This window comes from Parasteatoda tepidariorum, chromosome 11, assembly GCF_982258835.1.
Source record: "Parasteatoda tepidariorum strain Cologne lab strain chromosome 11, Ptep-v5.0, whole genome shotgun sequence".
Classification (NCBI taxonomy): Eukaryota; Metazoa; Arthropoda; class Arachnida; order Araneae; family Theridiidae; genus Parasteatoda; species Parasteatoda tepidariorum.
The window spans coordinates 75206630-75233162 of NC_141765.1; the positions used below are offsets into that span (position 1 = coordinate 75206630).

General features: G+C 30.0%; 2 protein-coding genes across 5 annotated transcripts in view; one reads left to right on the forward strand and one right to left on the reverse strand.

Annotated features, from left to right (window-relative positions):
* The window catches only part of tim (timeless), a 119072-nt gene extending 101493 nt beyond the window's left edge, over positions 1-17579 (forward strand). For all 4 annotated transcript variants that reach the window (XM_071187525.2, XM_087154801.1, XM_071187526.2 and 1 more), the window contains 3 exons: positions 4791-4991; positions 10356-10473; positions 14203-17579. In XM_071187525.2, the coding sequence (XP_071043626.2) occupies positions 4791-4991; positions 10356-10473; positions 14203-14266 (383 nt within the window). In that variant the 3' untranslated portion in view covers positions 14267-17579. The remainder of the gene's footprint in view (positions 1-4790; positions 4992-10355; positions 10474-14202) is intronic.
* Positions 17580-24348: 6769 nt separating this feature from the next.
* LOC139427100 (uncharacterized) lies at positions 24349-26312 on the reverse strand. Its single transcript, XM_087154508.1, has 2 exons — positions 26140-26312; positions 24349-25144 (listed from the first exon to the last, which is right to left on the reverse strand). The coding sequence occupies exons 1-2, from the start codon at positions 26310-26312 to the stop codon at positions 24349-24351; spliced, it is 969 nt and encodes a 322-aa protein (XP_087010634.1).
* Between the last annotated feature and the right edge of the window lie 221 nt (positions 26313-26533).

The window sequence follows — 26533 nt, forward strand, 5'->3', positions numbered from 1 at the left end:
GTGAGTTGATAAATATAATTAAAAACTTCTAAAATTACTGGTTAAAGAAATGTTAGAAGTAATTAAAGAAAATCATATCAAAGAGGGGAAAAAATATAAACGAAATTTTAATGAAACGGTTTAAGCTAAGTCCAGAAAAATTTAGGATCAAATTGTTTCAACATCAAAAAAAGCTTGATAATAATTGGAAAGATTTCGTTTTTGAATTAAAGAACTATTTAAATGAATGGATTCAGGGATTAGAAATAAAAGATTTTGAAGCCTTGCTGATCTAATGGTTACTGATCAAACAAAACAAAAAGTTCCCAATGAAGTGCGTAAGCATTTTATGGATACTTGGTAAAAAATAACCTCATCTACAAAGCTGGCAGAAACGCTTGACGAGTAAGAGAATGTACTTGGAAGTTGGAATCAAGTTGATTCACAAGTAGATTATAAAAATCGGAGACCCAATTGGTGAGAAGAAAATACCACACAAAAAAAATTGCAGGGAGCTGCTGCAAAAAAAATGACGGAAATGAAGAAAAATATGAGTTCACGAGTAAATTATAAAAATCGTAGACCCAAGTAGTGAGAAGAAAATACCACACAGAAAAATACTGTTTAATCCCGTAGAAAGGTTTCATAGAACTATCAAGCGGATCTTATGGGTACTTTGTTTGGAATCAGGTTTTGACTGGGAAAAGTTTCTATCATTTGCTCTTTTAGTTTTGAGAACTGTACCCCAGTAGACTTAGTATATGGAGAAAATCTGCGTACCCTTGAAACTTTGATGTATGAGCAATGGATCAAGGAGGAAATAAGCAAGTTTCCTGTGATGGAATATGTTTTTCACCTAATAAATCGTTTAAAAAGATGCCAAGAAATTGCAATTAACAACATGGAAGATGTGGCTTTAAAAAGAAAATCATATAAAAACACTATTAGTGGAGAATTCAGTGCTGGAGATTTGTTTCTTGTCTTGGCAACTTTTAGAGCTAATAAATTGTCTGTTCAGTGGATTGGTCCAGGAAAGGTAGAAAGCAGAATGTCTGAAACTAACTATTTAGTAACTAATCCAGGGAAAAAGAGATTTTGCTGATTTGTAATGTAAATATGCTTAAACCATACTATAAACGGTCTGTGATAATCAATTTCCTATTCTATTTAGAAACCAATTCTTCATCTTTAGAACAAGACATTGACATACCACTAGTGCATGTTACTCCAGATGAATTTGATGTATCTGAAATAATTAAGATAGTCACCTAGAAGATCGCCTTAACAAACATGAAATCAACCAATTAAAGAACATTTTAAAAATATATTCAAAAAGTTTTTCTAATATCACAGGAAAAACTAACTTAATTGAACATGACATTCAACTTAGTACAAATAAGCTAATTGTGTCCAAACCTTGACTAACTACCCCCAGACTAACAAAAATTTCAAAAACTGAAGTATGAAAAATAAAATTAAAAATTATTGAATTAGGTGAGAGTGATTATACTTTTACTATGATACTTTTGCTATGGAAGCACCAAATAAGGATCCAATTTTTTAAAAAAATAATGAGTGACACATCGACGAGACAGAGCGTTAAAGTAAGACAAAATGTTCTGATTGCTGCTAGAGTGATGTTTCATTAAAAAAAAGTTCCGCAGTGGACTTATCGTAAGGATGTATCGCGGTAGAAGACCGAAATCAAGCATACTGACTGTGGTCAGTAAGTGTGTGGGTGACAACTTTGATCAGCCTACGTAGGGACAGAGAGTGCACGGTATCCGTTCTAGTTAAACTGTTATACCGTAATGTGCTCTACTTCGTGCGCAGGTCGTCAGGCCACCAAAGTGGAGGAGCCACCCCCTCTGTAGAGGATCAAAATTGTAATGGTATGTCTTCAGATCATCCTTGGGGATGTTTCCCAGACCATCGCCAATAGTCCATTGGGCAGCTGCAGTGCGATGTAATAAAGTACTTACCTACTTACATTGATTTTACCGAAATGGATTCTTTAATGCAAAAAATAATAATTAAATGTAATAATTAAAAGAAAAAATCCTGTCTGTTTTCATAAAATTAAAATGACATGACACACTAAATTGAAAAATATGAATTAAGGACTAAATGAAAAGCGACCTAAATCTACATGGTCATTCTCTAAGGTTACACCTTTCTCTGTTTTTGTCTTGCCTGAACCTGTTGGGTATAATGAATTGAAGCTTAAATATAAGTATATGCTGAGAACTTTTGACAATAAAGAAAGTTTTAATCTAAGAATATATAATTAAAAAATAAAAACCTATAAATATATTTTTCAAACAAAAATTTTTTTAAAAATGGAAAGAAATCAATAATTTAGTAAACATTATATCTAAATCTCATTCAGTGCCCCTCTAACATTTCACTGTGGACGATTGCCCACCCCTTCTGTCTGACCTGCCTATCTGTTCTCTTGCATATTTTTATGTTTTTGTACTTGTAAGTTTTTATGTAATTGTAAATACTTTTAGTGACTGACAATTTTTGGAAAGATCACTAATTTCATGATTGATAATATTTTTTTAAATAATTTATAACAAATGTATTGAAGTTTATTCTAAAAATACTTTTAATCTTTTGCCTTACATAATAGTTCTGAGCCAAACTAATAAATAAATGAATAAATTTTTAAAAAATATTAAGAAGTAGACACCACTTTAAAAGAAAAAGTTACCTGATTAAAATTACTACTCTCTAAAAGAAAACATATTTTAGTTGTTTAACTTTTAAATCAATCAATCATATTTTAAGCTATTTGAGTTCATCATTTCAACATTAATCAATAAATATGCATAGTAAATTTATACATACAATAAGAATTTGTTAGGAAAAATAAAATTGATATAAATGATACATTTTGATTCTCACATTCTTATGAGTACATGACCAAACTAAGTGTTAAAGTTGTTCCAATTCAAAGTATAAAACACAAACTAAACAAAAATAAAACAGGAAGGAGCATAACTAAATTTAAGGAATATCAAACATAAAATATTATTCCATTGTTGTTGAACTACATTCAAAATCCCCTTTCCCTGAACTGTGCAGCATGTGCAGTGTATGAGAAAAACAAACCATCCCTTTGAAAAACAATTTTCTGTTCATCCCCTTCTACAAGAACATATCATTCTATCATCTGCAACGTGTCATGATCTAAATTAATTAGGATAATGAATTAAATAGAATTGAAAATAAACTTCATATGCAAAGAGAATTTTAACCCTTTTGGGGCTTCATTGAAATTTGGGCTTCTAGGCCTGGGCCCATCTTTAGAAACAACTCTGTAGTCACTAAGCCCATTATTGAATCAATAAATTTAAAAACAGGTCATTCTGATCATTTCCAACAAAACTAATTTTACAGGAGAGACAAAAAACTGAATAGTTTAGGATTAGCTTGATCTGTAGAGTTTTTTTTTAATTTTTTGATATTAAAATATGGCTGTTTACAAAATATTCTATTGCAATTTGTGTGATAACCTCACACAATTTTTTCATTTATAAGATTATTGAATCTTGGAGATGACTGATTTTGGGAAGAAAAAAAACTTAAAACAAATACTATAATGCCTACTAACAAGCAAAGATATAAATAATTTGTCATTTGGAAATGAAATGAAGACTACATATTCATTGATATTTGTATTGAAATAGAAATGTTTTTGAAAATGACTGTCTGTTCTGGATCACTTACAAATGTCTTCATAGGAAGACAAAAACTCATTTGTTTCGTATTGTAAAAACTCTTTTGGTGACTACAATTTTCTTGTGGTTTATGGCCACGTTTCCAAAATAAGCTTTCTTAACTGGTTATGGTGCCACTTTTTGGGTACTTATTTTTCTACAGCCATTATAAACCATTAATGGAAGAGTTACTTCAACTTCCCCTGGTGTAATGTTTTTTTTAAGTAAAATTGCTATAATGTGACTCCTGAAACTATTGTTTCCCCTTTTTTACTTTTCCATAGGAGCATTTTGATTACACATTTTTCTTATAATGTTCCGGTCATCAGCTTTTGCAATCAAGTATCATATTATTTGTACTCTTTTACATTCCATAGTTATACTTTTATCCCTCTTTATTTTCTTGCATATTCCATCTAAACAACTACCCTTTGAATTACTCACTATGTGATAAAAAAACATTTACAGGCCTTAACTAAATAAGTATTTGTTAGATTATGCGAACGATTTCATAAGCAACAACAACAACCATCTATCATATTTCCAGGATATGTCATGTTTTCGAACATATACATTGACATATCATATTTCCAGGATATGTCATTGCAATTTCACTACACAAAATATACTATACCAAGTAGAAGGACAATAATTTTTTATATCCTAACTATGTCTCTCGTATGCCCTTAAATAGGGCAGGTCGAGATACAAATAAACAATATTCTAACTGTGTATCTGCGTCAGCTAAACTTAACAATGCAAGAATCTCAACTTTGTAAAAAAGTGGAGGTGACTGATTTTCCGACTCATCGATTCAATTGTGTATTATGTTTTTAGCATAATTGTGTAACATTTTCATGGGAAATTTTTATAATTTAACTTCTTAGATTTCTTCTTTAGACCATATTTCAAGACAAAAAGGTAATTCATTAATTTCATAGTTGTAATTTGGAATGCTAAATTATAGTTTCTTTGCTGTGTAATTTCTCCTAATAATCCCAAGTTTAATTTCTGTTGAATCTTAAGTAAGAATGTTATCTTTTAACTTTTTGTAAGCTTTTTGATTAAAGCAAATTTTCTTTCTAGATATTATGATGCCAGTACCCGTCATACCTTTTACTTGTGAGCAGCGAGCAATACTGAAAAACAAATCTTTTGTTCTATTGCTTCAGAAAATTGGTCTACATCCAGGAACTAGCGATTGTTTAATATATCCCAGAATACCTTTGTCATGGACTGTTGATATTCTTTTTTCAGTTGCTGCTCGTCTTGGTCCAATTAAAAAAGGTAAAGGAAAATACACAACACATATAATTTTTTATCATCTTGCTTACTACTTATAACTGCTTTATTTCAAATATTGTGTTTATAAAATACTATACTCACAGTTTTTTTTAATTTTTTTTTTATAAGTTTAATGGGTGGGAGCATTATGTTTTCTCTGAAAATTCCCTTGTCGTCTAATGCAGATTTTTGTGCAAAAGTTGGTTCAATTGCTCCTCATAAAATTCAACTAATTTCTATTTTGAATCTAGGCATGCCAATCGCGAGTAGTTCTTACAGCTATGGCCCCTTTATTATATACAGTACAAATGTCGCAAGCAGCTTTTATGCCTTGATTAATTGCAAAAAAAAAAAGGTATAGGAAATGCTAATTTTTCTCAACTTGATGTTTAGTTGTTCTAGGTTCTGAAAATTAATGTAAATTAACTTGAACAAAAGAAAACAAATGTAGATTTTGATGGAGCAAAATATCTTTTTCCAGTGATCGAAAGCATTATACCAAAAATATTTAATGACATGCGGAATATTAAAATTGAAAAGAAGAAAAAAAACTACAGGGACCATGTTGCCAACAAACAAAAAATAACTTAATGGCAATTCCATCTGAAGATACTAAAAGTCAGAAACAAATGTTATTATCTCTTTTTTTTTTAAAGGTTTCAATAATTTTTTTAGGAGGAATCAAGTTACAAATTCAAAATGTTGAAAAATATTTCCGTTAAGGAAGAGAGGGACTAGTGTGAACGTTTTTTAGAAATTTTGAGTTACAAATTCAAAATGTTGAAAAATATTTCCGTTAAGGAAGAGAGGGACTAGTGTGAACGTTTTTTAGAAATTATTTAAAGGAAATCTTATTAAATAAAATTTACAACTGGTATAGTATTTTTTAAACAATAATTTGACCATTTTACTGGATTCTGGTTTATATCTGGACGTAAAATGTTCTGTTTTCCATAATAATTTTTTTTTAAAAAAGGCTGTTTTTGTTCACACAGCCCCCACTACACAGGGCTAGTGTAAACAAGCTATAGGGCTAATGCAGGAAATCTTGATAACTTGTTAAGTAGTCATTTATTACAACTTAGAAAGGTATATATGAAGCCAAAATGAAATTAATTTTAATTCAAGTCTTGTTGGAAAAATAAAGATTGCCATAGATTGTGTACAATATTAATTTGTAATAGAGCATTTTACTGTACTAAGGAAGACATATTAAACACAAATCAATTCATTTAAAAATCATTATTAAATTTATTTCATTTGATATATATTTTGAATTTTTTTTTTATTTTATCAAAAAAATTGAATTGACAACTTTTAATGTTAAATGAGATACAGTCTTGGTAGTTCTGCCATTGAAGTTTGGTTTTTTTTTTTTTTCTTAAGATGTGAGAATATTTTTTTTTCGGGAAAAATGAAAGATTCATGATTAGAAGAACTAAATCTATTTTTTTTTCCTTAAAAATTTAACATAGTCTCCAAATCTATAAACAACTTCCATTCTACCAACATAATGTGCAGCAATGTTTATTTGTTTTTTTAAATAAAAATAGTAACTGGCAGAAAGTCGTTAACTTTTATTGAGTCAGTGTTGTCAAGAAATTTCAATTTATGTATATGTATCTGATATCATTGCAAATTATAAAAATGGAGAAAAAAATAAAATTATCAACTTATAAATGAGGAAATCCATTTAAAGCATGTTCAGACTAACTTCACCACCATGTGTCTTCACTAGCCCCATGAAGACATATGTTTGCTTAAGCTTAAAAATTATTGATTGAAACTATACAAAGCATTAAAATTAAAATAATTATAAAATCTCCTTCAGTTGAAATTCTGAAAATAAAATATGTTAATCAAAGAATAAAGAGAAAATTTGAAAGTTTAATTTTTGCACCTTAGAAACCTTTTTTTTTAAACAAATTTCGACTAAAATATTCACAGTGTGATTATGCGACTGCACATGGAAGTGTACACCAGTGTTGTCAATTTATAATATCTCACAGAAAATATTTGGCTTATAAATAAAAAAGTTATTCACGTTCACTTTAGCCCCTATCCAGTGTTCCCTATCCATTATCCCCATCCCATGCTCTATATCCAGTGTTTTACAAAGAAAAAAAATAAAATGCCTTAATCATATGGTCATATCATGTTTCTATATTTTGCTAATAAAAAGCAAAATCAATACATTTTAAGTGCTTGGGATGCCAGACTTTGCCTGACAGGGAGTCAAGCCTCTCCCCCCCCCCCAAATTAATTCAAAATATTTAAATTAAAACATATTTTATACTTCACACATTTCTCACATAATTTATTTTCTTCAGAAATGTGTTTACAGGAAGTTAAAATCACTAATTTTGATACCATAATGTGTAGATAAATTTTAATGTAAATGTAAATTGCACTTTTTTTGCACTTGATGCATTTTGTACTGTATGATGCAAGTTACCACACATTGAAAGCTTAAAAATTACTTCTGAAATAAAGAAAAATTATTGTTGCCATCACCGCTCTTTTAGAAAATTTCTACGCTTTCCACTCTTATAACAAAAAATTATTTGATAATAAAAATTTTAAATTTCACGTACATTTAAATAAACGTTTAAAGAACATTCTGATATGAAAATTTTATTAATGTATTGATTGACTTTTGAATAATTTAAATGTAAAAATCAATTTTCTTATCTCTACCTCGTAATAGTTCAGTTTTGCAAATAAAGTTAATAAGCACATTTTTTTGCAACCACATATTCTATCCATTCCATTCCATCCGTTCCATTTTGTACACATTTTGAAATTTTTTGCCCATTTAATAGTAAAATTCGTTTTTTTAATTGTTACATGGTATATTTACATAGCAATTGTTACATAGTGTAATTTTTACCGTATAAAAAGGATTATTTTAATCAAGAGGCTGGGTCTTAATATATATATGTATATAAATAAATATAGAGAGACTTTTAAAAATTCCCCCTATGATTCTTTTTTTTTCCGAAAATGGTTTTAAAAGGACCATCTGTGTGTTCAGCAAAATGCTAATTCCTCCATTTGAGAAAAAGAGTGAGTCCATCAGCTTACAATAGAAAATCCAAACAATAGCTAAAATTTTTAATAATTTTTCAATTTTAAATTTGTGCCCGAGAAAGGAATATTAATCAAATTACATTTTAAAAAAATTGCCACATATTGCTACTGTTTGCCTGCCTATGTCTTCTTTTCTCTGCAGAGCTGAAAGCAAACTTTCTACTAAGATTTCTCTTCTGCTCTGCAGAACCTATTCACATAATAGCAAATGCCTGCATCGAATAACCTTTCACACAGCTAATTAATTATTGTCCACCACATATCAACGTGAAACATTTTTTTCTCTGCAATTAAAATTTATTTTTGCTTTAATAGTTATGAATTTTAATATAGTCTTTTATAGGACTTTTATAGTTATCAATTTGAGTCACAAAAAATATACTCAAAAATTAAGGAGGTGGTGGACAAAATTTGTAAAAATACGACTTTTTCAAGATTCAATTTCTCTGGAACTATTCGACCAAGTTTGCTCAAATTTTGTATTTTGCCATTTAAAATTGCATTCTTTTAAATGATGTAAAAATAGTACACCTTACAATTAAAAAATGTTCAACTATGATTAAATAAAATAATTAAAAAAATAATAAATATTTACTAAAAGTTATATTTTGCATGAAGTTATCTTCAAAAAAAGAAAAAAAATTATAATTGTATGCAAAAAATTTTCGACTCGCTTAAACAATTTTTGGGATGTAATGAAATACGCAAAAAGTAAAGTTAACATTAAGGGGTCCAAACTTCAAGCCGTACTTCTGACCAAACTATTGGAATTATATTTCCTGATTGCGGCTATTCCGTATATTTTGGGGGTCAGAAATCCGAATCCGTCAAAAAAGAGGTATGTTTATTCAGAGAAGGTATATTTTCATATCTGATTTCTTTACCTAAAACATCATCTACACTAATTAATTAGTATATTTGACTTCGCCCTCTTGAACCATTAAGAATGAGTCCTGGAACATGAAGATCAGATCACTAGATCAAAAGTTATTCATGTTGGTCTGTTTAGTTTTTTGGGCACTGTTCAGTGCGAAAAAAACGGACCACCCTTAGTAACATTTGATCTAATGATCAGATCTTCATGTTCTAGAACTCAATCTTAGTGGTTAGAGATGGGGACTTCAAATATGCTGATTAATAAGTGTAGAAGATATATGACAATATTGCTGATAACAGCAAAAGATTTTATTCATTTTTATTTGTAATAAATTAAAAGAAAAAAATAGTTTATAGATAATTTAGCTGGTAGTTATCCTCATATATATGCTTTAATAACTTAAAGGAGGAAGAGGAAAATAAGGTGAAATGATATTCACTTTCTTTATTAATATCAGACATAAATAAAAACGTCTTACATTTTATCCTTTTTTGCATAATTTTGTAAATTTAATTGGCAGAAAAGTGCATTTTCTCCAAAAGAATTTTTCCCTTTATATCCGAAAGCTATTTTTTTTTAAACTTGTGATTGTGGCGTAACTACCACTATAAATATTGAATACCAATTCACTAGTATATAAGACATGTCAGTAGTAGACAAATGGAGACAAGAAAGTAGCATTTACACGATGGTTTTTAAGTCCGCCCGACAGGCGTGCAAACAATGCCAGACAGGGGGGCAATCACCGCCCCCTGATCCTTTACTGGCGTCACCTCTCCTTAATAAAGGGGGAAGTATAAATAGTGACTTTTGTCTTTGAGTAACTAAAATTATTTATTTTTTTAACACATTGAATGCCACACTAATTTTACATGGCTTGCCCGTCTGGCCAAAATTATTTTCTCAGTATGCGTTGCATATTTTGATGAAATATTATTTACAACAAAACAGTTAATTTTTGTAATCATTCGTTATTGCTCATGGTTGGTTACTCTTCATTGCAATCATGTCACAAATAACGTGTGCATATAATCTTTAAGGTTACATGTTATAAATAAAACTATTTTTATGTGTTCTATATTGCATTAATTTCTTCAAACCTTTTTAGTTACGATGATAATATATAAAAATTAAAAGCATTAAAAATTTACTGGAAATATGTGTTTCTATTAATCTTGGCTTCGCTGGTCACCGGTGACCCACGTGGCGCTACGAACAAACTCAGTGTCAGTCACCAGTGACCCCCATGGCATTTAATGTGTTAAAGTTGCTGACTGATTTTTATAGGAGTTGGTTTATTCCTATACATGATTTTCATAGAAATATGAATACTAATTCTATCTTTTTTTTTTCAGTTAATTTGTTTTTAAAATAAATTATCAGTTTTTCATTCTTTTTAGAAAAAATGAAATTTTCTTATGAAGAATTATTGGACGCCTTCTCTAAGATTGACCCTTTAACTAGGAAGGAGATTAATTGTCTTGCACTTCCACCTTTATCTTCATGTTGTACTATGAGGTAAAATTTTTTATTTAATATTATTTTTTACCAACTGAATACCCGTTCTTTGTACTGTGGGGAAAAAGATAATTACCAATAAATCAGTACTGAAACAGTACAAAATCATGCTCAAAACTAAAAGATATATTTCAGCTCAATTATTGAAGCTAAATTTATTCCAATATTTTTTACTAATTATTACATTTTGCCCTTTCTTGGAGCTTTGCATTATCAGATTGAGCAAAAAACTTTCTTAGTCGTTCATCCCATCAAAAGAAAGATCAATTGCATTCAGTATCATTTGGCATGATGCTGTAGCTCAAGGTCAACTGATGAAAGTCAAAATTTACCATAACCAAACAATTTTCTCTGGTACTTGTTTCTTTTGGGAGACCCTAAAAAACTCTTTCCATGTTATCTATATTAAAACTGTATTGATGTAGTTTTAATAGGTACCAAATGTACTAATGTAATACATTGCATCTATATTAGTATCTTTGGTACCAATTAAAATTGCATCAATGACCTCAATCGCAGCAATAATAGCATGACACTTTTTTGCATTTCTCCAAAACGAATTGGTACCATTTTTCCCTCATTTATTTTAACTTATAGGTTACATATTTTATTTCTTTATTTCAATTATTTACTATTGCCAAAATTAAGTGAGCATCATTGGTAGCAAAAATTTTATGCCAATTTTATAGTTTTCTTCTAAACAAATTAGTACTATTAAACCATTAATTTTACTTTTTAGTATATAGATCATTTTATTTTTGAATACTTTTAGCTGCAAGTAAATTGAACTGTTTTTAATTTTTTTTTATACCTTTTTGTTATTTAATTTTTCCAAACTTCCATTTTGTTTTGTGTTTAAAAAAATAATTTTGTTACGTTGAAATTTTTTTTTATTGTTGTTGTCTTATGCTGCTTGCCAATACTGACAAGCCTATTTTAAGGCAAAGGGGTGCACTTCTTGTTTTCCAGTGGTGCCATCTATGGACGAGAATTCGAATTCTAACACACACATTCACACACCATCCATCCGCAGATCACACTTTTGACCTAACCAGAGCACAATCAATCTCCGATCCAGTACCCCCATTGGTATTGATTTGTTATGGGAACTTGAAGGGCTTTGTGACCCTGACATATTTAGCATGCACCAGTCACCATTTGTACACGGGGATTCTTCTGCCAGTGAAGATCAAGCTCATGACCTCTTGCGCATGGGTTCAATGCCTTACCAATCAGGCTGTCCCAGCCCAATAAATGAAATTTTAAAAAAATAGTAGAGAAACAAATTTTTAGGGGACTTTTTTTTTTGCTTGCGTCTCGCTAATAGAGAAGTACCTATTTTGGTATGCATTAGAACTATTTACAAAAATGTGTTTCTTTTAAATGAATTTAAACCATTTCTCCCTTAATTTTGTTTTTTATTACATAGTTTACTTTTTTAATTCAATTAGTAACTATAACCAAAATTAATTCAGCACTAGTGTCAGTAATTGTATGACAATTTTTACGCATCTAATTAATTTTGTTTCCACTTCTCTATTAATTTTGCTTTTTAGTGCTTAGCTCAGTTTTTATTTCAATTTCTACCTATTATTGCAATTAATCAAGCAACATTAGCATCAGTATGGCACTTTTTATGTTTCTCCTAAATGAATTAGTACAATTTCTCATTAATTTTGCTTCTTAGAACATAATTTATTACTTTTTAATTCACCATTGACTTCAAATTATTTCTAGTTTTATAGATATCTTTTTAAAGCATAACTATAAACAAAGTAAGCACCTGATTTCAGATAAATTTAGGAACACTACTTTTCTGGCGTAGTCCCCCTATGCTGCTACATTTGTATTGACCATTGAGTTTATCTGAGGTAAAGAATAAAAAGTAATTAAATATTACAGAACATACAATTAATTTCTTTTTTAATAACAGCTATAAGCTAGAAAACATCCCTAATGTAATATTTAAAATACAAAACGAATCGTCTGTGGGCTAATTTTTAGGAATGGGTAGTTGACATGGAAACAATGGCAACCAATGAAAAAATTATATATATTTCAAACGTCTTTCCTAAATGATCTCATTAAAATTTTGGAATGAATTTTAGGAACTGGAGCTAAAATTGTCCCCTTCATCCGCTGTCCCAATTTCAAGACGCTAGAATAAACAGCTTATGAGTTATGAAAGAAACAGACACAGAAACTCTTCATTTTATTATTATCGATACTTCATTACTATCTGATGGGTCTAGTGCGTAATGCAACGGTGCAGCATTCCAGTACTTATTTTAGATTCAAAGCAACATTCTGCATCCTCAATTCACCTATTACTTGTTTTTATTTAATAGATATCATAATTATTTTTAAAAAGAATGAAGATTTAATTAATATTGGTTCATTCTAATATTAGCTATTTCTATTTTAGCTATAAAAAAAACATCTTCCGTGTACAAAGGTTCATGGGTTATACTTATCGAAAAACTCAGCATTTAGTTTTCATTGAAGTTCATTTTTATATCATTATTTACACATTTGTATTTAATTTTATAACCGTCGTTGAACAGTGGACCCAATTTTGGGTTTACGACTACTAATGTTCCACTCTGTAGCCTTGTAATTTCAAACCCTATCCAGAAGACAAGGGAACTCCTGGATCAAGTATTGGGAGAAAAAATTTGCAGTCGGGAGAAAAATTGAACCAGTTGTGGATATATTCTCTAATATGTTTTACTCATCTTCATTGTTTTCAACACTATCAATTGGAACAGGTATTAAATCAGATATTAGAGGAATTAAAAAGTAATGGGATATGTGTTGCAGTTCATATATGAATCGTCAATCTTGGAAGATCTTCTGCCAGGGAATTTTAATCTGAAGGTTGAATGTTTGCGTTGGATACAGGGGAGCCTGCTTTATTAAACCTATTTGTAATGTATAGTCGACTCTGTCCAAAGCTGTAGAAATAAAAATCAGTGCTACCTGAGCATTTATTTTTTTGCTTTGGAAGCTGTTGTTTACTGTAACGTTCTTTAAATGATGAAATTATTCCAAGATTCAAAGGTTGAAGTTTGATGTAAAAAAATTCCAGCCAAAAACTTTACAATTTAAGTTACCATACTTCTTTTAACTACCCTTCCTGGGCTTCCCCCTTCACATCGCCCTTCTGATCTGACTCAAGGGTGAAAACCCTTCACAGACAAATGGAGTGTAAGAATGAATTGAAAGAATGTCAGAGCAGCTTCAAACAGTTATTAAACAAGTCTCTCCTTTTTCTCTCTCACTCTCTTTTTTCTTAAAAAAAAAGAACTCTGAAAAAGTTAGTGCAAGCTTTGTAGAGAAAGCATGATTTTGATCTGTTAGAAAAACATATAAAATGGGATTTTTTTAAAAAAGGTAACGTAAAATATGGTGTTCTTTAACATTATCGGTATAGGCAATTTTCACAGAACAGCGGAGAATGACGTAAGAAGTGAGATAACGCACGAAACAAGCAATGCAAAACAAGTGTTCTACTCTAGTTGTTTGTTTGATTTTTGAATATCTGATAATCTTATAATAAAATGTTTTATAAATTTTTATGTTTTACATTTGATTGTTTTTATATAGCTTTTATGATTTTTTTTATGTAAGTAATAATAATACATCAAAAATAAAACATAATAAACATATATATTTTGCTATATTTAAAAAAAAAATTTTTTACATTATAATTCATTTCTTTCTTTCTAGTTCATGGTTAGCAATGGTTCAGCAAAATAAAGAACATTTTATTTCTACCAAAGGAAATAATTAAGTCTAGACAAGTTTGCTTTGAGACACTGTCCATAAAAAAAAGTTTGGAAGCACATTAAAAAATATGTTTTGAAAACAATTTCATAATGCGTAAAATACCTAACAAAACAAATGCACGATATCATTAAAGTTATGTCAATCTGTAGTATTTGTCAATCTGTGGTATTATAATGTGTAATGTTAAAAACATATTGCATGAACTGATTAAGAAATATTGTTTTCCAATATGTTTGTTATAGAAATGTGTTTGTATATCGATTGATGCAAATTTTATTTAAATGGAAGCATAAAGTTGTATTTGAATAATATAAAGTTTATTGATAGGAATCATTTATGAAAGAGCTAACTGTATATAAAATATATATCTCAGATTCTTTAGATTATGGGTATTTTGAATCCCAAACAGTCCACAATTCCCTTGTGGATTTTGCATTTTATAAGTAAGACAAGGCTGGTCTTGAATTTTCAAATGCTTGTAAATATAGATATATAATGTGTTACAATTACATCGTGTGTGCATGTGTAATTTCCTCTCAACAACAATTTAATGAATGCAATCATATTGAACTTTTTATCTTTTATGAAATTCGTTGTTTTTTCCATAGATTAAAAGATGTGTGATTCTTCCACTAATTCGTGGATTTCCGCGAACCAATACTTTATGTTCCAACAAAATTTTCTGAGAGTTTCGCTGATCTAAAATTTAAATTTTGCTATTTGTGCAAACCTCGTTAACAAGACGTTTATTCCACCCTTACTAGCACGCCATTCCCCCCCCCCAAGTTCTCATTAACGTGTGATTACGACTTTTTTTATGCATATTTGTTGGAACTTCGGATAAACTTCGAGATCATGAGACAAAAGAAAGAAAAAAATACCTAATTTTGCCTAGGATTGATAAACTACTGAGGCAAACACAAAAGTATAAAATTGATAATCTAAAAAGTAATTTCGAAGTGGCAAACATTTGAAAACTCGTTCACTAGAAAATCATTTGCTTTTTTCTCTTTTTTTTTAAACTTATACTTTAATGAATAGCAAATTTGTTGCAAATTAGGATTTGTAGCAGGGGAATTATTTAAGCACTGTGATCTTTTTTTATTTAGCTACAAGTGGATTGTCTTAATTTTTAATGTGGTATTACAACATGTAAATTTCGAGTCATGCATTTCAGTTATCACTTTTCAACGACTTTGACTTTATCATAAATCCGTGTTTCAATCTTTTTCTTCTTTTACAGTTAATTTAATTGATTTTCTCATGGTATTTAAAATTCTGATATTATTACATAATGCAAAATCTATGCGGCGTATCGATCGGATTTTTTTGGCAGTTATTGCTGTTGATTTCCTCGTGATATTTGAAAATCCCTCGTGATATTTGAATATTTGAAATAATTTTTATGATACGAGAAATTCGAATCGCAAACTTGAGTATTCACTATTTGATGCATTGATTCTATCGTTTTAAAAATGTACTTTTTTCACAGTTATCACTATTGATTTCCATACATTTTTTTGAAATCTCTATATTCTTAATACCGTATTATTTATTGCAACATATGAATCTCAAAATGTATATTTAATTAACCCCTTTTCATCCGATTTATGTCAATTCATCGCGCATACGCATGATATTATCATCACTCTTTATTCAGTTATTGCCATGTATTTCACAGTTTTAAAACTTTTTTTATGCTCTAATGACTTGTAAAATGTGAGAAAGAAGAAATATGTTATTAATTTCAATGTATATATGTTGTTGAGAATTGATTGTTGTTGAATGTTATGTGTTGTTGAGAAAAAAATTTATTAGACAAAAAAAAAAATTTCTCTCTTTAAATTTTATAAATGTTACTTTTGAGCATAAAAATGAGCATTTTATTTTTTTTCTATATACATAAAAAGATTTTTTAAAAAAATGTAGCTATAAAAAAAAATTGAGAAAAAAAATTCAGATAATTTCTTCTTCCATCAATCATATGTTTGATTAGTGAAAAAATTTAGTATTTAAACTCTGTTGCTAGTTAAGAAAAGACTATTGCGGTATAGGATTTAAGTAATCAACCACGACTGCATAGGTTCCTTTTTTTTTATCAAATAATATAAGTATGCTTTCAAAAAAATTTTAAATCTTTTAAAAGCTAAGCACATTAGACAAAAATTTAATTCAAGCTAATCTTTTACAATATATATAACAAAATTATTAAAAAAGATCATAATTTCAAAGTCTTAGGGGAATCCTAGACTTGGCGACATATTACGATTTTTTTTCAAGAACATTCATTCTTGGAAAAAAAGAACTATATGACGTTGTGCGAACATTGGATTTAATTGGACCACTAAAATGGTGCGTCTTATGCTGACATGTCCTTAACCAATCAAGTGCGAGATAAGGAATTTTTACTTTTTCACTGTAGAAGAAAATTGTCTGCAAAAATAATATTTGTTATTCTTGCTTCAGTTTCTTTAAATGTAAATAGAAAAACGTATATTTGTTATGACTTTGAGATATCATGTTTATTAGTTCTTATTATTTGTCAATTGATTATTCAAAAGTTTTGTTTTCCTTATTTCACACGATTTAAGAAAGCGAGCAAAAAGAAGGCTACTCAACATAGTTTCAAGAGTTGACAATGTTGATATACTTTCACGCTGAGAGCTTGGCATCCATTTGGCGTACACTTTGATGCAAACAGCCTCTCCCCATAGGGATAATGATTTTTTCTTGACTGGCAAAAGAGAATATTTCAACATGACAGAAGAGCTGTCGAATTCTTATGAAAAATTAAAAATTATGGTGAAACTTTTCAATAATCTGTTTCCTGTAAACCGGGGGCTCTTGGCACAGAACTGTCAGGGGCCCTTTGGTTGTTACTTTAAACAAAATTTACAAACTTTTTAATAATAAAGTGTTTTTAAATTATTTATAACATTTATTTCAATTTTTAACTCATAACTCTAATTGATAATTCTTAAGGTAAAATAATAATACAATGTATAAATTGCTTAAAGTACTATCAAATTTAATTTTGACATTCTATTAAGGGGACAAAAAGAAAATTGTTTGTAGCAATTTTATTTTCTAAATATTGTATATACTAGTATGACAGCCATGCCCAGTGGCATGCCAACTTTTCTTCAACTGGTAAGGCTAACCAACGCAAGCTGCAAATCTCATAAACTTTGCTCGTATATGTAATACAAACGTACGATATCAAAATATTATTATTATTAGAAATAGTTGTTATTTTATTGAAAATAGTTATGTTTTCATTGAAAATAATTGTTATTAAAAATAGTTATTTCATCGCATTTATATGTGTTGTAGTTGTATAAATTATTTTGGGTAATTATGATTTAATTATTACATTCACACTATCAAAACAGTGAACAAAAATTTATGAATCAGAAGCAAATTAAAAAGGAAAATTAAATGTGAATGAATAATTTATGAATTATTTTATAATGTAATTCCTTTAAATTTGTTAATACTGAGCAATACATTTTATTGACACATTTTGATCATAAATGATATAAAATGGTTTTTTGCTCCTCGGAAACAATTTATTTAGGCATAATTTGTGATTTACATTTTGATCCCGACATATTTTAAGTTTTACATTTTGATTCAGGCATAAACTGTAAAAAAGGATTTTTCAAAAGTGAGCAGAATGTGTCATAATAGCTCCGAAACAAATAATTGTCGAATTTGAAATAAATATTGATCAAAATTGAAACAGTTTATTTTGAGCAAATACACTTATATTTGAGCAAAATGCATAGTCTTAAGAGTGACGTGAAGTGAGAGAGAGAGATATGTTCGCTGGCTTTCGGCAATATTTAAAAAAGGGTTGCAATTTGTGAAATATGGTTCCGAATTCAGGTCAAATAATCGGGAGATGGTTCATTTTAATTTCACTTTTTGCATATTTTACTATATCTTAAAAACTTTTAAGGGAATGGAATGTATATCATGATGCTCCACAGGATGACAAAAGTTCTTGAGACATAGCGAAATATGCAAAAAATAATGTTAACTTAAAGGACTTTAGACAATTTTTCTAACTAAACTATTGGGACCATTTTTTCCAGATTGTGGTTATCCCATATTAAAGGCAAGAATCAGAATCTATCGGAGGGAAATGTTTGTTCACTGAAAGTGTTTTTTTATGTCAACATTAAAATATCCTCTGCAGCCTGCACAAATTAAATCTTCTATTTAAAGTTAGGATTGAGTCCTAGTGCATAAAAATTAGATCTAAAGGCGTTAGCTTTATTTATTTATTTGCATTTTATAGATAGTTTAATTTTGTTATGAAATAGAAAGCTTTAGTATTTTTATGTAGCCTTCTGCACGTCTATGCATAATGCACAGTTTCGTAAAGACCGAGATTATACGTGCAAATTATAAGTGCGGGTTTCCCCCACCAAAGTGCTTAATCTCTCTAATAACAAAGTAAAGTGACGTTTATGTTTGTATGAAACAACGTTTTTTTTTTCTTTTGGCACAGTTTAGTGTTAGTCACTTTCCATACTTGTTTTGTAATATTTTGCATTTAACTGACCAATTAGATTGTAGAAAGGCAACAGTTTTCTTTAATCTTCCTTTGATTATTTTTACAGTAAAAAAAAGCGATGAAAAAGAAAAACTAAATGTAAATCACTGCTGAATAGATAATCAAAAATCACGTTAATAATTCTTTATAAAATCGGACAGGGTAATAAACTTTTTTCAAGAATTGGGGTCAATGCTGGCTATAAATTTTTGTTTATATCCTCGAAATGAACTATTATTAAAATTGATAATTTAGTTGAACTTTTTACGAAATGTCGGAACAGAAGGGACAAGTGAAACTTTAGGCATGGCTTTTCATTTTAAGAGAGCCAATAATTTAATTATTAAAAGAGAAATTTACTCTAAATGCGTTAATTACGAAATCCCCGTTCATATAAGATGGCTCTCAATTACCTACTCTTCACTCCTTTCCCTCAGTCCAAATTTTAAAATAACTGATCAACATTGTTTCTTTTGATTCATACTTCCCTGATTAATATCACTTTCGCATAAGTTGCTGGAATAATTTAAGAAATAACTAGTCTTCCGTATATAGATTAGAAAATTCCAGAAGTACCCTAAAATTAATTTTTAATGTATTGATTAATTGGTCTATTTATTAAACTTTTATTATTTAACGCTAACAAAACAAAATTAACTATAGATTTTTTTAAAACTGATATGGTGAATTTGAAAATTGATGATAAAAAAAATTTACTTCAATTGATATTGCCATCAAAGGAAAATATATATTAAATTTAAAAGAAACTAATAAGAATATTGGCGATCACAATACTAGAATACGCCATCTGGGAAGAGACCGGTTTCATGCCTTAGGCCTTTCTCCCTTCCCTCTCCTCTTTTCAGTTGTATAGGAATGTACTACGAGATTTTCCCTTTTCTTAATATTTTTCCTTTTTATTTAAGAAAAATATTTTTAAAATTTCCTTGATGCTTTTCTTTAGAACTATGTTTAATGTAGTTTTCAGTTCCATATAGTTTTCCAATTTAAAAGATTTTAATCTATATGAAAATCCAGAGAGAAACTAACGTATACTTCCCTTCTCTATGACTCGAGTCATCAGCGTGTGGTGGAGATCTCCACCACACGCATTTCGATCGTCAAATGGATGGGTAGTCTAATGTAAACAATAAGCGTCCTTAAACCGGAGGAAATTTAGAAAATTTCCGGTGTATCCCTCCGCTTATGTTATGACTACGAGGCGATGTGTGAACAAGCCTAATATTCTATGCAGTTTTGTTATTGTAATTTGGGTTCAAATCTAAACATAATTGTACCATTCATAAGAGCTTTCAGAAATGTATTGATTCTCAGAGGTCGCAAGGCCAAAAAAAATTTTGGAAAGTTAATATCTCATTGTGAATAATTCTTAAGGTTTGCCATGATTTGTATTTTATCCCTTATTTGGCTACATATGAATAAAATGTCACCAAAAATATCTTTAAAAAAATCTTTTTAAGATAGCCTAATTAGAAAATATTCTAATGATTATAAGATGAATATGATAATGCTGAAGTTTAAAGGCTGAAAGAAAGAACTCGGTACATGTGAAATACTGCAAAAGATATGATGCAATAATATGATTCCGCGTTTTTTCAATCTGCGGCGTAAAAATATATCGGAAGCAGTAACCCGGAAGTCTTGAAAGAGCAATTTTACCTCTAGCGCCACCACCCTTAGCTTTACACGATCACCCATCCATAAGACCAAACTATTTTAATTCTGATTATTGTTATCCAGTGTGCCGAATGCCAGGTATGAAGGAGTTAACAGTCAGGTGCTGAAAGTTTTTTATTTCAAAGGTTTTATAACGTGAAAAAAGGAATTTAATAATGCTTAGTCTCAAAAGATATGAAGACAAAGATTTTCGTTGGCAGCTATATAGCCAACGTTGACCCGGGGTTTCCTTTAAAGGAAACCTCCGGTCAACGTTGGCTATGAATTTTGGTTTGTATCCTCGAAATTAACTATTATTACATTTAATATTTCAGCTAAATTTTCTCAAAATTGTTAAAAAATCACATGGACAAATGGAAGTTTAGGCTGGCTTTTCATTTTAAGAGATTACATAATGTAATTATTGGAAGAGAAGTTTACACTAAATGCATTAATTATAAAATCAACATTCATATAAGATGGCTCTCAATTCCTACTCTGCCCATGGCCTTCATTTCTTTCCCTCAGTCGAAATTTTAAAATAACTGATCAATGACTGATTGATTAATGTCACTTTCGCGTAAGTTTCTGGAATATTTCTTAAGAAATAATTGTTTCTCCGAATATAGTAGAAAATGCACTAAAATTTATTTTTAATGGATTGGTTAATTATACAAAATACTAAAGTTTTATTATTTTAGTAAAATTTTATTATTTACTTTTAAATAAATTAATTTTCCCGGATTTTTCCTGTTTTTACTTTATATTCGCCATTTTCCGAATAATTTTTTTTATATATATATTAGGACCCTTTAAAAATATCGAAAAATACATTTAAAAAAATTATATAATAAAAAATAAACAAAAGAAAAAAAATTTGCAAATTGACCACAGCCGGGATTCGAACTCACGCCTGCTCGCACTAAGCGTATGTTACTAGCAGAGCATGCTAACCGTTGGACCACTGATACACAGAGATGCGCGCGACTATTTAGCTTTAAGAGCCCTCTCCTCATATTTCAAGGCCACATAACTCCTTTTAATATCAAGCAATAATTTTCAAACTCGGTTCGGAAGTAGGCCTCTATGGTCCCAACCACTATTGGCGATCGAAATGGGCTGCAGGTGGCGTAGAGCAGAACTCTTTTCCTATGGCAACACTTCACATGCTTTCCCCATTAGCGTGTGGAAAGTCATAGAGGAAGGAAGTACGTCAGTTTCTCTCTTGATTTTCATATAGATTAAAATCTTTTAACTTGAAAAACTGTATGGAACTGAAAACTACATTAAACATAGTTCTAAAGAAAAGTATCATAGAAATTTTAAAAAATATTTTTATTAAATAAAAAGGAAAAATATTAAGAAAAGGGAAATTATCGTAGTACATTCCTATACAACTGAAAAGAGGAGGGAGGGAAGGGAGAAGGGCTAAAGGCATGAAACCGGTCTCTCCCCAGATGGCGTATTCGAGTGTTGCGATCGCGAATGCCAAAGAGAATTTTCATAGAGCAATTAGGGGGGCCGCAACGGTCTTCCTAAGTCCTTTGTTTAGCTAACCGGGGGCTCTTACAGCTTTCGGATTGCAAAGAATTCAAGTTTTTGCATTTTAAAGAAAGTAGTTTTATATTCCGAAATGCGAAATTTTTATAAAATCAGTCAAATAATTCCTGAGAAATCGAATTTTAAACATACGATCATTTCAAGATTCGAAGAACTATTCAAACGATATCGTTTAAATTTTGCCATGTGAAATTACCGTCTTTAAAATAATACAAAAATTTGTGTAACTCAAAATTATGTAAATTATGTTATGTGATCCGGTCAAAATGATGAAATTATGTATTAATTATGCATTGTATATCAATTTAAAATTATCAATTAAAAAAAAATATTAATTATTAAAAATTATTTTTAACTTGCAATTAGCTTTTGATGAACTACTTTCACTACTGTGAGCAAAATTTTTCAATTTGCATTTAAAGTTCTTGAGTTAATTTGAAATTCGCAAAAAATTACCGTTAAGAGATCGAAACATTCGATTCCTCCCCTGGCCAAACTTTTGTGACTATCTTACTATCCCTTAAACTTTAAGGGTCAAAAATCCAAAGCTGTCTTTAAAAAAAAAAAAAAAAAAAACTAATTGGCATATTTGAGGTCCCCCATTCCCACCATAGAGTACGAATTCGTAAAAATCCAATCACTAGATCAAAAGTTATTAACAATAATTCTTTTTTCTTTAGTGCACTGTATATGTAATGCAAAGAACAAATATTTTTACTGGCTAGTTAAAAAAAAATTTATAATTTCACTTGTTTTTATTACTTTAAACAAATTATTCTACCTCTAAAAATAACATTTTTATTTTAGACATCCTGTTAATTTTTTAATTAGAATTTTAAGATAATTACTTTTTATCTTTGCATTTGATATTTATTCTTGATACAAAAGCAATCAAAGTATTATTTTTTAAAAATACAAACAATTTTCTATAAAGAAATATCGATTCGAAAAGTGTTATTTTTAGTTGTTAAAATTAAACATTCTATAATATAATAAAAAAATTTCAGATCGCTTAGTTTAAGCCCCGAAAAAAAAAAATTTTAAAGAAAAATAAATAGTTGCTTATGTTTATTTTCAAAATTAAAAATAATAAATAAAATAATTTCTTTTTGAATAATTCAATCGATACAATGGCATCAATTTCTTCTGGTAAACAGCAATTTTTTTTTTTATAGTGATCATCTTTTAATGAAAACAACTTATATTTAAATTACTCGTAATAGTTTATTTCCCTAAAAAAACTTTAAATGACCTTCATTTAAATGACCTGAATAACATTAAAACTTTAAAATGACCTTCATATGGTCACTGACTCAGGAGTATTCCACCCCTTACTTTATACTTTTTTTAAAAAAATAAATCAGATCTATCTCACCAAATACTTATCCGATATTTTTTTTAATTTTCCTGATATGGATTGCTCCGTCGAGCAGGAAATGACCTCCGTGTGATTCAGTTCGGAAATTTCCATCCATTTGTCTTCACTTTCAAATTTAGATAAAAACCTGAATAAATGTTTAAACTTAAGTCTACTATAGTTTGTCTACGGTAAGAACTCCACCCTGCTACAAAGTCTGATGCCGGGTAGCTTCTCTTCACTTTAAGACTAACACAATAGACCGCGGAAAAAGATTCCCTCGCCGACCCGAAACCTGCCCTAAACAGTAACCCTGCACCAATTGAAGAAATAGAGTAGAAATAATTCAAATATTCCTTCCTATCCGGTTTTATCTTTTTACCAGTCTTCGATACTGCATCGCTTTGTCTTTAAAAGAAAACGAACTTTAATGATATAACAAGTGTAATAAAAAAGGACAGACATGACATAATCGATCATCTTTCATCAAGGCTATAGAAATCAAACTGAAACAAAATAAAAAACATTAATATTCATTCAGTCTGCGCACCATTAGTTGGCATTAAAGTTAATCTGTTTCATCCTCCGGCCCCAAAGGACCATTGGACAAACAGTTTTCGGTCCTTTTGAGTCTTAGCCAAGTTCACGAGGATATAGAAGTTGAACTGCTCTTTTTGTTCCATTAGAAAGTCTAATTGTGCACGATCGAGTATTTCCATCACGTCCAGGATGGACACAGGTGACAATCCCCATTCTCCACATGAGTCGAGGAAGTTTCTCGTTGTACACTAGGATGGTTGAGTCTTCGGTTGGTTGAACATTTTCTTTCTGTCTCTTTAACTGGTGGGCCGTTCTTAGTTCTAGAAGATACGAAGATTTCCATTTTTTTCATATTCTTTCTAAGAGGGAATTTTTTGCTTCCATCCTTGTTCTAGATTGGATTTGCTAGAAGTTGATTGAGTCGAAGCTGTGGGAGAGCAACAAGCCTTCTGCCTATGAGGAAATGTCCAGGTGTAAGCGGCTCAGGTTCCTCAATATCACTGTAGACAAAGGTCAATGGTCTGGAATTTATAATTGCTTCAACTTCAATAACTATGATCTCTAATTCCGTAAACGTCAAAGATGTTCTTCCCAATATTTTCCTAAGGCAAATTTTTGTAGATTTTATCAGTCTTTCCCAGAATCCGCCCCACCAGGCAGCTCTTTCAATGATGAAATTCCATTCTATGTTTTTGGTGGCAAAATAATTCTGAATTTCTTTGTCCTTTAAAAATTTCCACAATAAATTTATCTCAATTTTTACTCTTTTGAAAGTTTTTGCGTTGTCAGAGTACTGTTTTTTACAAAGTCCTCTGCGGGATGCAAATTTTCTAAAGGCAAGCAGGAACGTTTTTGTAGTCAGATCTTCAGTGAGATCAAGATGGACGGCTCTGGTGACAGCGCAGGTAAAAAGCAAAATGTAGGCTTTTTTCATCCCGTTAATACTCTTCACATAAAGAGGACCTGCATAGTCGATTCCTGTTACTTCGAATGGATGAGCCTGTTTAATGCGGTCTGGAGGAAAAGGAGCTTCGTCTTGGGTAAAGGGCTTAGCTCGAAATTTCTTGCAAAGATTGCAGTTGAAAATAATACTCTTAATTCTTTGCCTTCCTTTAATAATCCAAAAGGTTTCTCGAACGTCTGTTAATGTATCAGCAACTCCTGCATGTCCTAATTTTTCATGACTTCTGCGAATTACAAGATTCGTAATGCAAGAGGATCAAATATTTTCGATGCAATTTTTAAAATTAATCTTTTAGTTAAAGGATAAAATTTGTAACTTAATTCAGCAAACTTGCATTCTAATTTTAGCGTATCATCTTTCGAATTCCAAACGTAACCTAACACCTTAGAAAATTCATTTAAATTTTCGTTAAAATTTTCGGACTGGTCTAGTTTTATCTGAAGAAATTCCGAATTTGTTTTCCATTTACGCATATTAAATCCGCCTTCACGTAAAATTTCTTTGATTTCCTTATAAATTAAAAGGCATTGGTTTTCGTTATCTAATCCAAAAGTCAAATCATCAACATACAATTTAGAATTTAAAATTTTATGTGCAAACGGATATTTACGTTTGTATTTTCTTATATGATATTTGAGAGTTGCAGCCAATAAAAATGGACTTGGAGTAGCACCAAATAACACACGCGTCATTCGAAAAATTTTAAATTTTAACTTCTCTTTACTTTCAAAATTGCCCTCAAACCATAAGAATCTAACTGCATTTCTATCTCTTTCATCTAACAATATCTGCAAAAAACTTTGCTCTATATCGGCAGTTAACGCGAATGATTTGCTTCGGAAATCTAAAAGTAATCTTAAAGAGTCGGGATTCAGATTCGGTCCGGAATGTAAACAATCGTTCAATGATAATTTATTTTGCGAGTGTGATGAGGCGTCATAAACTATTCTTAACTTCGTTGTAGTTTTATCGTCACGTATGACGGCATGATGAGGCATATAATATTCTCTATCCATATTCGTTTCACCCTTTTCATTTATTTCAACGGGTTCCACTATCCCCTCGCAAATCTGTTTCGATAATACATCCCTATACCGATCGTAAAATTCCTTATCTTTATCAAATCTCTTAACTAAACTTTCTAAGCGGTATTTCGCGATTTTATAATTATTTTCTAACTTATCAGCATTTTCATTCCACGGTAATTTTACCACATACCTATTGTTTTGAAATTTTATATTTTTCTCAAAATCCTGTAAGATAAATTCCCCATCATTATTAGACAAATCCCTTTTTTCGTTTTCGATACCCAATACGTCCAATTTCCAAAAATTTTGCAGAATTAAATCTGAATTTTCTTCATGCGAAGAATCTACGACAACTTTCATCATTTTTATTTCGCTTTAAACTCTTGTTCTGTTTTCTAAGTAAGATGAACCACTCAAGACCCATCCGAAAAGACTATCCATTGCAACCAGAGACGTATGTGGACTCTTGCAGGGGCGGATCTACTTAAGGGCTTTTTGGGCTGCAGCCCAGGGCCCCGTGGATACAAAGGGCCCCAGTCCCCACTGGAAACAATAGGTGATATTTTGAATTAAAAAAATATATA